This window comes from Nomascus leucogenys, chromosome 12, assembly GCF_006542625.1.
Source record: "Nomascus leucogenys isolate Asia chromosome 12, Asia_NLE_v1, whole genome shotgun sequence".
NCBI classification, from domain to species: Eukaryota; Metazoa; Chordata; class Mammalia; order Primates; family Hylobatidae; genus Nomascus; species Nomascus leucogenys.
The window spans coordinates 40,634,575-40,647,687 of NC_044392.1; the positions used below are offsets into that span (position 1 = coordinate 40,634,575).

At 45.2% G+C, this 13,113-nt stretch overlaps 1 protein-coding gene across 1 annotated transcript in view; it reads left to right on the forward strand.

The window, feature by feature from the left end:
• The window catches only part of CD244 (CD244 molecule), a 32,613-nt gene that overhangs the window by 16,921 nt on the left and 2,579 nt on the right, over positions 1-13,113 (forward strand). Inside the window, exons 2-7 of the mRNA XM_030823200.1 lie at positions 3,748-4,065; positions 4,164-4,439; positions 6,880-6,990; positions 7,412-7,479; positions 9,676-9,747; positions 11,785-11,850. Coding sequence (XP_030679060.1) covers positions 3,748-4,065; positions 4,164-4,439; positions 6,880-6,990; positions 7,412-7,479; positions 9,676-9,747; positions 11,785-11,850 — 911 coding nt within the window. The remainder of the gene's footprint in view (positions 1-3,747; positions 4,066-4,163; positions 4,440-6,879; positions 6,991-7,411; positions 7,480-9,675; positions 9,748-11,784; positions 11,851-13,113) is intronic.

Below are 13,113 nucleotides of genomic sequence, written 5' to 3' on the forward strand. Positions count from 1 at the left end.
AGGTGATCCATCCGCCTGGGCCTTCCAGAGTGCTGGGATTACAGGCGTGAGCCACCGTGCCCAGGTTGTTGGTTTGTTTTGATCTTGCTTGGGGTTTGTAACACATTTTACAAATCTATCTTGATGGCTTTTGTCAGTTTTGGGAAATTCTTGTCTGTTGTCTCTTTTGCTTAGTTCCTCTTTCCTCTCCTGTCTCCTTGCTTTCCGATTACACTGAGTTTAGGGGTTTTGTTTTGTTTTGCTTTTGCTTTTGCTATATCTCAAATATCTCTTACGCTCCTTCTTGTGTATTTTTATCCTTTTGCTTTTCTTTACTTCACTCTGGATATTTTATAACAGTTTTCTAATTCTCTTTACAATAGCATCTAAATGGCCTTTTTAACCCTTCAATTGAGTTTGTTTTACAGTTATTTTAGATTTTATTTCTGTAATTTTCATTTAATTCTTTAAAAAAAATCCAATTTCACATAACTATTGCTGCATAATGACCCACTCCAAAATCCAGTAGTTTAAAACAACTACCTATTTAGTTAGTGATTCTGCTATTTGGCAATTTGGGCTGGGGCTCAGTTAGGTGATTCTTTTGGTTTCCTCTTGCATCAGTCATGCATGTGTGGTCAGCTGCCAAACTGGCCATGGGTGGCTGATTCATTTATTTATTTTTTATTGTTTTTTGAGATTAAATCTTGCTCTGTCATGCAGGCTAGAGTGCAGTGGCATGATATCTCAGCTCACTGCAACCTCCATCTCCCGGGTTCAAGTAGTTCTTGTGCCTCAGACTCCCAAGTAGCTGGGGTTACAAGCGTGTGCCACCACGCCTGGCTAATTTTTGTATTGTTAGTAGAGACGAGGTTTTACCATGTTGGCCAGGGTGGTCTCGAACTCCCGACCTTGAATGATCTGCCCGCCTTGGCCTCCCAAAGTGCTGGAATTACGGACATGAGCCACCGCACCAGGCCAGGGGTGGCTGATTTAGAATGGCCTTAGCTGTGTTGGTTTATCTCTGTATCATGTGATCTCTTATTCTCCAGCAGGCTATTTTAAGCTTGTTCACATGTCAGCCAGATGAGGTTCCAAGAGAACAAGTAGAAATGTGCAATGCCCTTTCAGATCTAGGCTTAGAACTGGCAGAACATCATTTTTGCTGCGTTTCATCATGAAGACCAGCCCAGTTCCAAGAGACAGGGAAATGAACCCCATTTCTTGATGACAGAAGGAGCTGTAAAGTCACATTGCAAGGACATGGTATTTTTGCATTCTATCACACTAGTTCTCTGCTGAAATTCTTAAACTTATGTTTTATTTCCTTGAACATATTAGACATGATTAAGGTTTATGACTGACAACTCTATTATGTAGATGCCCTGTTTGTTGGTTTCTATTGTCTCTAGTCTTTTGGTTTTCGGACATGTTTCCTTTTCTTGTACTTCATTTCATTTTGGATATTGTGTATGAAACATTCTAGAAATAATTTAATGCTCTGGTTGATGTTATTTTCCTCTAGTCATAACTTATATTTGCCTCTAGTGGGCACCCAGGTTAGGGCTACTAGAGATTCCAGATCATTAGTTCAGTCCAGGGTTGTGTTGATTCAAAACTGAGCTTCAGTTCCCGTGAGGGCTGTTCATTTCTTGTTCACTCTTACTCTTAGTGTATAGCCCTCTGTGGTACCAACCTCAACACTGATGGATTTTAGGTATACCCACTTTCTAATAGGAGGGACCTGAACTTCATGTTCTCTTAGTCCTTGAGTTTTATTGTGAGCTCTGCTCAGCTTCTCGGCCTTTTAGCTGCCATTTATGGAATCAGAAGATGCCTCCAGGGAACAACAGTCAGAAATGTTAGTCTCACCTTTCTGAATTTCCTTCTTCCACATCTTGGCCCCATAATTTTTCACTGCTTTATAAACTCTGTGATAACTTTAACAATGTGCTTTTGCATGTTGTTCATTTTTCTTCTAGTTATTTTTAGTGGGAGGACTGGTTAGCATGTCTTAACCTGGATTTTCATTACATAATTAGAATTCCTTAGATGATTATTTATCTCAACAATTAAGGGGATGCTGTAGAATGAAAGTGTTCTGTTTCCAGATCACAAACTCTCCGGAGTCAGGAATCATGCCTTATACATGAAGAGGCCCTGCCTCTTCGGGGGCTGGATTAGAGTGGACTCAGTAAGGACTGAATAATTGATGAGGACAGTATATGTCCTTCTTGTAGGCTTAGTAATGATTTTTTTCATTCACCTGTGTTCTCAGGGTCTTTGTGCAATATTTGGTAGGTTGACCTGTTCTCATAAATAGTGCTAGGATCGTGGGAGAGAGAGACACAGAGATGCACAGCACAGTCTCTGCTTTTGAGAAGCTCTGGGTTGGTAATGGGCAGAGCCAGTACAAGTCATGTAAATATAAATGGGAACCTACGTGTTTTAGTCTTAGAAGCATCAAGATCAAAGAAACATATTTCATCAAACAAATAGTATTACAAGTCCTTTAATTGTTTACTTAGTCTCGAGAAAATGCCAGGGTGAATCTGTGGCTTGCAGAGATTGCATTCATAATGCACTGGACATCTAAAACCCCCTCTGTCTCCATTACTCTCTTCTTAATAGCCTCCATTTTAACAGAGCCACTTGTAAAACTCTCCCCATCTACTATTCTCTCTTCCAAATCCTCCCTGACCCTCCCCAACTCACCCAGAGAGACTTTTTAATTTCCTGCACCTGCTGGGCCATGCCGCATAGCTTTGTTACTAAAAATGGCTGTAGGAACTTCCAGTTTTGTACACTGACTGCACTGAATTGCTCTAGGTTGTCACACCCCCATATTCATTAGGTTTCATCTTGATCCCTTGAGAGGGAAGTGCTGGGATCTGCCTGGAAACTGTAGTTTTGTTTTAAAAATTGTTTTCTAGGGAGAAATTTTTGTGGAGACTTTCTGATCACTGAAAAACTGGCAAACATCAATAAGTAATGATCAAAATCCAATGAGCCAAGTGCCACGAGAGAGGATTATGTATTCAGCTCTCTGAGAGGACGGTTGAGGGGCCATGAGTTCAGCTTGGAGGGTTAGTCTTCCTGGGCCTGACCATTCAGAATTTCCGACAGTCACTACTTGCCGTTAGTAGTTGCCTCAGCACTGCTTGGAGGGAGTCACATGAGATGTGGTATTTATAACATCGTGGTTAAGAATTTATCCTCTCAAGCCAAACTGCTGTCTTTACAAAGAGTAGACAAATAAGCCGGGTGCAGTGGCATGAACCTGTACTCCCAGCTACTAGGGAGGTTGAGGTGGGAGGATTACCTCAAGCCCAGGAGTTCAAGGCTGCAGTGAGCTGTGATTGCGCCACTGTACTCCAGCCTGGGTGACAGAGTGAGACCCTGCCTCTAAAAAACAAAACAAAAGAAAACAAAAACATAACACCAAACTGACTAGGTTTCAGGCTCGTCATTCTTTTAACTCATCATACCTTTTAACTTAGTTAAAACCTATAAAGTGTGAAACCTGCCTGTCACATAGTAAGCACTCAAGATTTCAGCTATTGGTCTTTGGGATCCTTCAGACTAGGGACATAGAGCTTGGGGACAAGGGGAGGCAGATGGAGGGGATACACTTTAAGGTGTTCCTAGGCTCTGGGCTCCTCATACTCATCCCCACCCTATTGGCTTAAGGGAAGTCACATCCAGCTGCCCACATTGCTCAGGCCTGACACTCTTCCCGCTACTTGCAGCTTGGGTTCTCTTTCCTAGGATGCCAGGGAACAGGTGACCCTGTGGTTAGCATCTCGGGAGTGCCTCTCCAGTTACAACCAAACAGCACACAGATGAAGGTTGACAGCGTTCAGTGGAAGATGTGGCTGCCCTCACAAAATGAATTTCATGAGATATTGAAGTGGGAGAATGACTCTTTGCCTTCCAATACTTCCAACGATAGATTCAGTTTTACAGTCAAGAACTTGAGTCTTCTCATCAAGGCAGCTCAGCAGCAGGACAGTGGCCTCTACTGCCTGGAGGTCACCAGTGTATCTGGAAATGTTCAGACAGCCAAGTTCCAGGTTTTTGTATTTGGTAAGTCTCCAGGACTGTTCATACTGCCCTCTCTGATTCCTATAGGCCTCTAATTTCTGTATTTCCAATGCCTTTCTGATCAGAATCTCTGCTTCCAGATAAAGTTGAGAAACCCTGCCTACAGGGGCAGGGGAAGATCCTGGACAGAGGGAGATGCCAAGTGGCTCTGTCTTGCTCGGTCTCCGGGGATGGCAATGTGACCTATGCTTGGTACAGAGGGAGCAAGCTGATCCAGACAGCAGGGAACCTCACCCGCCTGGAGGAGGAAGTTGACATTGATAGCACGCACACATATACCTGCAATGTCAGCAATCCTGTTAGCTGGGAAAGCCACACTCTGAATCTCACTCAGGACTGTCAGAATGCCCATCAGGGTAAGTGGAACACACTGGGCTATAACAAGCGCTGAAGGTTTGGACCCCACGACCAGGCTCATGTGCAAGACAGATGTGCTATGAGATAAAATCCCTTGGCCTCCTCTCCCAGTGCCTTGTAGCCCTTCCCAGGGTAGCCCTGGCCTCCAGGCACACAGTTCCTGTAAAGCTAGGCCTATCCTACTGTGGAAAAAAATGTTATCCCTATTTCCTTCTGGGAGACGCAAGCTTTTCTTCTGCAGAGGGAGAGCATAATTGTTTGATGAGTGACAGTCCTGAAATGGCTCCTGAACATTATTTTCTTCCTGGGAGAGGCTGATGGAGAACTATCCTCTCCTCTTGAGTGATAACTTTCTCCAAGCCACATAGTTCAAGAGGTAACTACACTGTGCAGCAGTAGCCTGGAGCAGGAGCATCAGGATGATCCCAGGGATACCTAGATGAGTTCTTGGGCTGTTGCTTATGCTCATCCTAAGAGTTACCTGAGTTAACTTTCCACAACTTTTTATTTACATAAACAGGGACTTAATGTGCCAGCAGCATGGGCATTATAGGAAAAAAAGCCATACAGCTCTCATTCATAAGGAACTTATAGCCAAATAGGGGCAACAAAAATAAGTACTTGTGGACAAAAAAGAAACAAGACTGAGGCAGGCCAGGTGCAGTGGCTCATGCCTGTAATCCCAGCACTTTGGGAGGCTGAGGTGGGTGGATCACAAGGTCAGGAGTTTGAGACCAGCCTGGCCAACATGGTGAAACCCTGTCTGTACTAAAAATACAAAAAATTAGCTGGGCGTGTTGGCGGGCACCTGTAATCTCAGCTACTCAGGAGGCTGAGGCAGGAGAATCGCTTGAACCCGGGAGGTGGAGGTTGCAGTGAGTCAAGATCACGCCACTGAACTAGGACACTGGCTTTATTATTCAGAAGCTCTGTGATCTCTTAGAGGTTAGGTGTGGTGGCTCACACATGTAATCCTAGCACTTCGGGAGGCTGAGGTAGGTGGATCACTTGAGTCCAGGTGTTTGAGACCAGCCTGGACAATATGGCATAATCCCATCTCCATTAAAAAAAAAAAAAAGAAGCTCTGTGATTTCTGGCAGGCTCATTAACCTCTCTGAGCCTCAATTTTCTTCCCCCTTTGAGTAAAATGGAGATGATAATAAGTACTTCACAGGATTGCTGTTAAGAGTAAATGAGATAATGTTTGTAAAGAGCCTTGTCAGCCCTTGGAACACGTAATTCCTTTTCCTTCCGCTTGTTGGCTGGATTATATTTCAGGCTACATGTGTGACACAAATCTTTAAAGTAGAAGTTCAAATGAGGAAGAGCTATGAAGGAAGGAACAGTGGAAAACTTGGCTGTACAATGAGTATTTTTTTTTTCTTTTTTTTTGAGATGGAGTCTCGCTCTGTCGCCCAGGCTGGAGTGCAGTGGCGCAATCTCGGCTCGCTGCAAGCTCCGCCTCCTGGGTTCACGCCATTCTCCTCCTCAGCCTCTCCGAGTAGCTGGGACTACAGGCGCCTGCCACCACGCCCGGCTAATTTTTTTTGTATTTTTAGTAGAGATGGGGTTTCACCGTGGTCTCGATCTCCTGACCTCGTGATCCGCCCACCTCGGCCTCCCAAAGTGCTGGGATTACAAGCGTGAGCCACCGCGCCCGGCCACAATGAGTATTTTTTGAGTTAAAAACAAAGGAATGGATAAATGTAACATTTGTTGTGCTACATGTCCCTCAGTATCCATGGTGAATTGGTTCCAGGACCCACCCCGCTACCACAGATGCCAAGACCCACAAATGTTTAAGTCCCTGGCATAAATAGGTGCAGTACTTGCATATAACCTATGCACATCCTTCTGTATACCTTACTTAAGTAATCTCTAAATTAGTTATAATGCCTGATGCAATGTAAATGCTATTTAAATAGTTGTTATACTATATTGTTTAGGGAATAATGATAAGGAAAAAAGCCTCTACCTATTCAATACAGAAGCAATTTTTTCCCTGAATATTCTGGATCCACAATTCATTGAATCCATGTTGTGGAACTCAAAACTTTGGAGGGCAACTGTATTAGATCATGTAATTAACCCCTATAGGTAGATAACGTTATCCCCTTTTACAGGTGAGAAAATCTAAGAGGCTCTGAGGCATCTTCCAAAAATAAGATGACTTGAGAGGCCCAGAGAGGTTAAACAAATAGTGCAGAGCTCACAGAGTTAGAATTTGAGCCAGGCCTGTCTGATATGTCCATGCTCTTGGCATCACTCAGAGGAGGTTAACCAAATGAGCAAAGAGAAAACTTTGTTTTCACAGAGTGCGAGGCAATCAGCCACACCACAGAGAAAAGTGGGTTTTGAGGCAGCCCCTGCAGCAGGCAGGTGGGAAGGAAGAAGAGAGTGAGCTGACAGCTCAGTTCTCATGCCTTCTGTCTTCCTCAGAATTCAGATTTTGGCCGTTTTTGGTGATCATCGTGATTCTAAGCACACTGTTCCTTGGCACCCTTGCCTGCTTCTGTGTATGGAGGAGAAAGAGGAAAGGGAAGCAGTCAGGTGAGTGGAAGGTCCTTGGGGTGGTGCTCCTGCCTGAGGCCTTGGATCCTGTGACTTTGTCCTGCGTCCAGTGGGATGTGTCTGGGAGCACAGCATCTCCTTTTCCTCAACGAGCTTTGGTATGTGTGCGTGCGTGGTGGCGGGGGGAAAGCAGGCTGCTAGGCTCTCTCTCTCAGTTCATGCCTTCTGGTCCCAAATGCGCAGATTTCCCCGTAGACAGCTGGTTTGGGAGGAGGTGTGGGAGGGGCAGTTCGGTTGCTGCCTCTGTGCTCTTTGGGGTTCCTGGGAAGAGCACTAACCTGCCTCCTTTCTAGAACCTTTTTTAAGGTTTGGCCATTTGGGGTGGAAGTGGGACCTGTTAGAAGCAAAAGCCCTTCTGGAGGTTTCTGCAGCTCTGCTCTTTGTTTTCTTCCTCCCTCAGAGACCAATCCCAAGGAATTTTTGACAATTTATGAAGATGTCAAGGATCTGAAAACCAGGAGAAATCAAGTATGTCATCCCAGGGGCTGGGGTCTCTCTCAACTGGCTTGGAAAATGCTCTTTCAATGATGGTTATTCAGAGCAGAGGGACAAAAAGGACTCAACAACTGTCCTTTTGATGTGACCCTCAGCCCTTCCCCATCTATCTTTTCTCCACCTGCTTCCTAGTTCTGGCGATGGATGAAAAGAGGAAACAAAAGGAGCAGAGAAGACGAAAGGGAGGCTGAAGGGGCATCTTGGTGCAGGATTGCACCTGCTGAGAAGGGATGGAGCACAACAGAAATCAATGGCAGAGGCAGAGTGCTGCTGTGGTATTTGTTGTCTGACCACAAATTCTTTTTCCTGATGAGTCAGGGCTTACATTCATGAGTCCCTTAATGGTGACACAGGCTGGGAAGTGTGACCAACCAAAGCGTAACAGTTTTGTAGCTGGCTCAATGGACTGCATTCACAGCCTTTTGGGAGAAGAGGCCTGAGTGTGGCTGAGGTACTAGAGAGAGTAACTGGCCTGGCACAAAGCCCACCAGCCTGAGTGGGCTCCTCCAAGAGCCTCTCACTTGCTCTCTGCAGCAGGCAATGGCCAACTCTGTCTGTCATCCAAGAATTAGAAGAGGAGGAAATTGCAGAGGGCCTGAAGATGCCCCCGCTGCTGTGTCTTGCTTAGGGCAGATGTGGTGACAGGCCCAGGGGAAAAGCTCTGATGGAGCCTAGCAAACTGCTGGCAGGAAGTGGGGCGGGGTGGGTGAAGTGGGGCAGAAGTGCCTTCTTTCCACTGCCCCCTGGCGCTTGGCTGTGGAGACCCAGCAGCACGCAGGAAGCACAAGTGGTGGGGCTCTTCCGCGCTGGCCAAATACGTGAGGCCCTGTGCAGCCTCGCAGAGCAGGCAAGCATCCTCTCCCAGATGCCTCTGGGTTCAGAGGCAGTTAGGGCAGCTCCCCATGCCTGTTTTTTAATTTATATTTTTATTTATTTATTTATTTTTGCCCCAGCAGTGGCTATGGGAATGTGAAAAATAAAGCAGTGGCTATTGGAATGTGAAAAATAAAAGGGGACTTTGTTTCTCTCACTGCTACCAGACTCTGGTACAAATTCCCGAGAGCATGTGAATCTACCCACAGCCAGTGATGCCCGGGTGCTTGCTAAAAATAATCTATTTTTCCAAAAAGAAGATGACTTGAGATTAGGAGACCACAGGGGGAAAAACAACTTAGAGCAAAGGAAACCTCTTTGGGATTCAGACCTATTAGCTTACTTCTTCTGACTCAAGAGCTCCTCCCTGTCTGGCCTCAGCCCTCTCTGGCCTGCCCCTGTTGTCTCAGGGTTCCAGTTTGAAGGCCTAAATCTCAAGTTTCATGTGGTCTCACTTTGAGACCCAGCTCTAATCTTTCTAGAAACACTTCACATGAGTCTGGACAGGAGAGAAAAGCAACAAACTCCTGCAGTATTTTAAAACACAAATGAAGTTATTGACATTGTCAGATGCCCATGACTCCCCAGCCTCTAAGGACAGCTGACAGTTCTCTGCTTCTCTTAGCTTCATCTTGCTTCCAGGAATTTTGCTTGCACCTTGCCTAATGAACCCTGCTGCCTCCACTGGCTCCCATTAAAACCCAAACTGGCAATATGCTTTCAGTGGCCAGCAGCATGAAATACGTCCACCACCGATTTCCTAAGGGGCAGGAACAAGAAAAGGGAAGCAGGAAGCTCTGCTCCCTGCTTTGGCCCTTGGGTTCAGGGCTGCACCCAGCACTGTAGCTGCCCAGGGGGCTGGTTTGAGGTCAAGGGCAAGGTGGCCTCAAAGATGATCTAGAGAGGGCTTAACTGTGTTTGGTCTTTGAAATGTTTAGACTTTCTGAATTTCAGTGCTCTGAGGTAAGGCTCAGATAACAGACCTATTCAGAGCTCTGCAAGTAAGGGTTTCTAAGTTACTAAAGGAAAGAAAGTGACAGCATTCTCTTTGGGCAGGGTTGCTGGAATCCCTCACACCTGGGTGGTTCCTTGCTCCTGATACTAATGGCTCCACTCCAAACTGCTCTTCTTCCTGTCTCTTCCCATCCTGGGAGGATCAATGACTCTCCTCAATCTTGCCACCTCCCTCCCAGGCTCCTGAAAACCCCTCTTCTTTGTGCTATTTTTCCCCACTCAATCTAAATCTGGACAGACCCAACTGTTGCTTATGTTACCCCATCCCCATTTCTTGTGCAGGAGCAGGAGCAGGAGCAGGAGCAGACTTTTCCTGGAGGGGGGACCACCATCTACTCTATGATCCAGTCCCAGGTACCTCTCCAGTTTCTCTAGTCCATTCCATACCTATCTCTGGGGTTTCCTAATGCCCCCCTGAAACTCACACCATTGAATGGCAGAATAAGATCTTGGTGCCTCTAGAATCCAGAAGATAGCTTGGCTTCAGTTGCATTAACACATTATTTGAAAAGATCCATGTGATTCTAGAGCATCTTAACACAGCTGGGAAGCCTGATGTGGACATTCCTTCTTCTTCCATGTCTGGCAGAAGGTCTGGCCCAGATAAAGTCTACAGGAGCAGAAACCTGGTTAGGGGACTCAACTTCTGCTTTCTTGCCCTGCTGCTGCTTCTAATACTTGGGGCCCTTGCACTTTTTATCCCTATTCCCTATTATATTCGTTTTCAGGAAAGAATGAATCTGCATTGGTCTCTTTTATTTTATTATGACTTAGCAATAATGTCCATTTTCTTTTCTTTTAAAAAAAATTTATTGTTTAGACCCAGGGTCTCTTTATTTATTTTTATTTCCATAGGTTTTTTTTGGGAACAGGTGGCATTTGGGGTCATGAGTAAGTTCTTTAGTGGTGATTTGTGAGATTTTTGGCATACCCGTTATGAGACAGGATCTCATTTTGTCTACCAGGCTGAGTGCAATGGTAGAATCACAGCTTACTGAAGCCTTGAATTCCCGGCCTCAAGGGATCCTCCCACCTCAGCCTCCTGGGTAGCTAGGTCTGCAGGTGTGTACCACTGCACCCAGCTGTATTTTCTCACTAAATCTCACATAACAGCCTCATGAAAATAGTTCTAATACTTTAGAGGTGGTCTACATTCCATATCACAATGAGGAAACCGAGACTCAGGTCAACTGGTATCTCAAGGCTACATAGCTAGGTAGTGGCAGAGCTGAGCCAAAGGGTTTCTGAGTCTCCATTGCACCTCCTCATACTCCACCTCTTATATTCTGGGATTATAGAAATTCACTCATAAACTGGAGAAGCATCCTTTAATATTGATGGCTAAAATGACATTGATAACCCAGGCTGGGACATCTCTCCCAAGGGAAACACTGCCTCCGGGTGGCCAGTAATAAAAAACTTTCTGATAAAAATGGCTTTAAAAAAAGAAAAAAAAATTGAGCACCATCTTCAGTTTGGTGGCTGAGCTGTGGGGCAAAGAAAATCTGATTATAAGAGTGGTTGATATCTGGCAGTTCTCTAGTTTTAGTCACATTGAACTCCAATGAGAGGAATTTCTATCAGTGCAACAAAGAGCTCCCCTCAAACTATGGTGTTGGGTGAGAATGAGGGTCGTCCTCTGGAGCATCTGAAAAGGAGAATGGTTACCTGATTTAGAGGACACCTGGTTCCGGTCCAGGGAAGGAAGGCAAGTTGCCAAAGGGAGGCATTGAGGTGTTGAGGAAAGAGCCCTGCTTCTACTGTGTACGCACTGCCTGACTTGGGCTATTTATCCTTTTGGAACTTTATTTGTGGCATGGGGCAAATTATGATCATTCCTATTTTATAGGAGTGTTAAAAGAGTTAGAGAAGAGGCCAGGCACGGTGGCTCACACCTGTAATCCCAACACTTTGGGAGGTCAAGGCGGGCGGATCACGAGGTCAGGGGTTTGAGACCAGCCTGGCCCACATGGTGAAACCCTGTCTCTAAAAATACAAAAATTAGCTGAGCATGATGGCGGGCACCGGTAATCCCAGCTACTCAGGAGGCTGAGGCAGGAGAATTGCTTGAACCCAGGAGGCGGAGGTTGCAGTGAGCTGAGATCGAGACATTGCACTACAGCCCAGGCAATAGAGCGAAACTCTGTCTCAAAAACAAAAAACAGTTAGAGGAGAATATAAGATAAATGCTCAACAAATAGAAGCTTTCGTTAATGACAGGGCGAGACTAGCACTCAGGTTGTCTGACCTCTTGGCTAGTCCAGGGCTCTTTTCACTAACACTCGAAGCTTCCATCTGGGCAGGGTTGAGGAGGAGGAATGGAAGAGATAAACTTCGTCGGGTTGTGCTGGATCTGTGCTTCTGAAATGATTTTATTTCTCTTCTAATTAGTCTTCTGCTCCCACGTCACAAGAACCTGCATATACATTATATTCATTAATTCAGCCTTCCAGGAAGGTGAGCCTCTTCCTGTGGTGGTGGTGGGCTGTTGTTGATGTAGATGTGTATTTTGCATGTGTTTGCAGAGAGAGTGTGTGTGCACATCCTGGCAAGTTGTTCTTTATTGTGCGTATCTGAGTAGCTTCTGTTAAATGACTGTATTTAAATGTCAATGGGCCAATGAGAAATGCCTTTCTGGTTCTGTCTGGAGAAAAATAACAGCTTCTAGACTAAGAGAACAGTAGATTAGATAAGTTTTTGGGAGTTTTTGTGGGAGGTAAAGGACAATCAGAGACAGAAAGGAGGTGCTTTGCACAGAGAGACTACGGGGTACTTAGTAGGCCAGCTGAGGCTATGGTGAGAAATACTGGAGGGGTTTGCAAGGCAGGGCGTATTGCCTGGAGCTGGAGGAGTAGACTGGATCTAGAGAGACACAATCTTGACCTTCAGAGACCAGAGAAAGGTCCTGGCCAGTCAGTCACCTGCTGGTGGAGGCCTCCGGACTGAGGCAACCCATCCGTGTGCACTGAAATCCTTCTCCAAGCTGAGCTCTAGCTCTCTTGTGTACTTGGAAACAGAGTTGGGTATCCTGGTACACGTGGTCATTGTTTTTCTCTTGTATGGAAGGGGATGGGAAGACTGGTGTTCTCAAGGCTGGAGCCACAGTATGAAGCCAGAAAGCCTTAACATGGTAGAATGGGAATCTGGGAGTTCACACAACTGTGGAAGTCCATGCAGGTCGGGGACCACAGGTCTGAAGGGGTTTAGGACAGATTTTCAGACTTTTCATTCAACCTCCTTCCAATAAGCCATTCAACCTACTTGGATCCCATCATGAGAGAGATTTATTTTTAATTATATGCTACAATATAAGGCCATATAGATGTTCACAGGCACCATGTTCACATGCTTTGGTATATGAAAACTCTATATGCTACTGAACGTGCTTCTGAATTCTAGTGCCCTTGGGTTGGCAATTATTTATATGCCTGGATTGTTTACATTAAGGGTGTGTGTATGCCATACGTTGAAGAGATATGTGGTTTGGGGCAGTATTTGCATTAGGATTGCCTGAGGGATATGTGTGTATGTGTATGTGTATGTGTGTGTGTGTGTGCGCTCTGAGAATCTGTATGTGTGTGTGTATATATATATATATATACACATATATATATACACACATATATGTGTATGGGTTTTAGGTATATGTGGGTATGGAACAGTAAATTCTGATTTTGGTTCAGAAATATCATATTATAGGCAAATACTGTATATATTGTG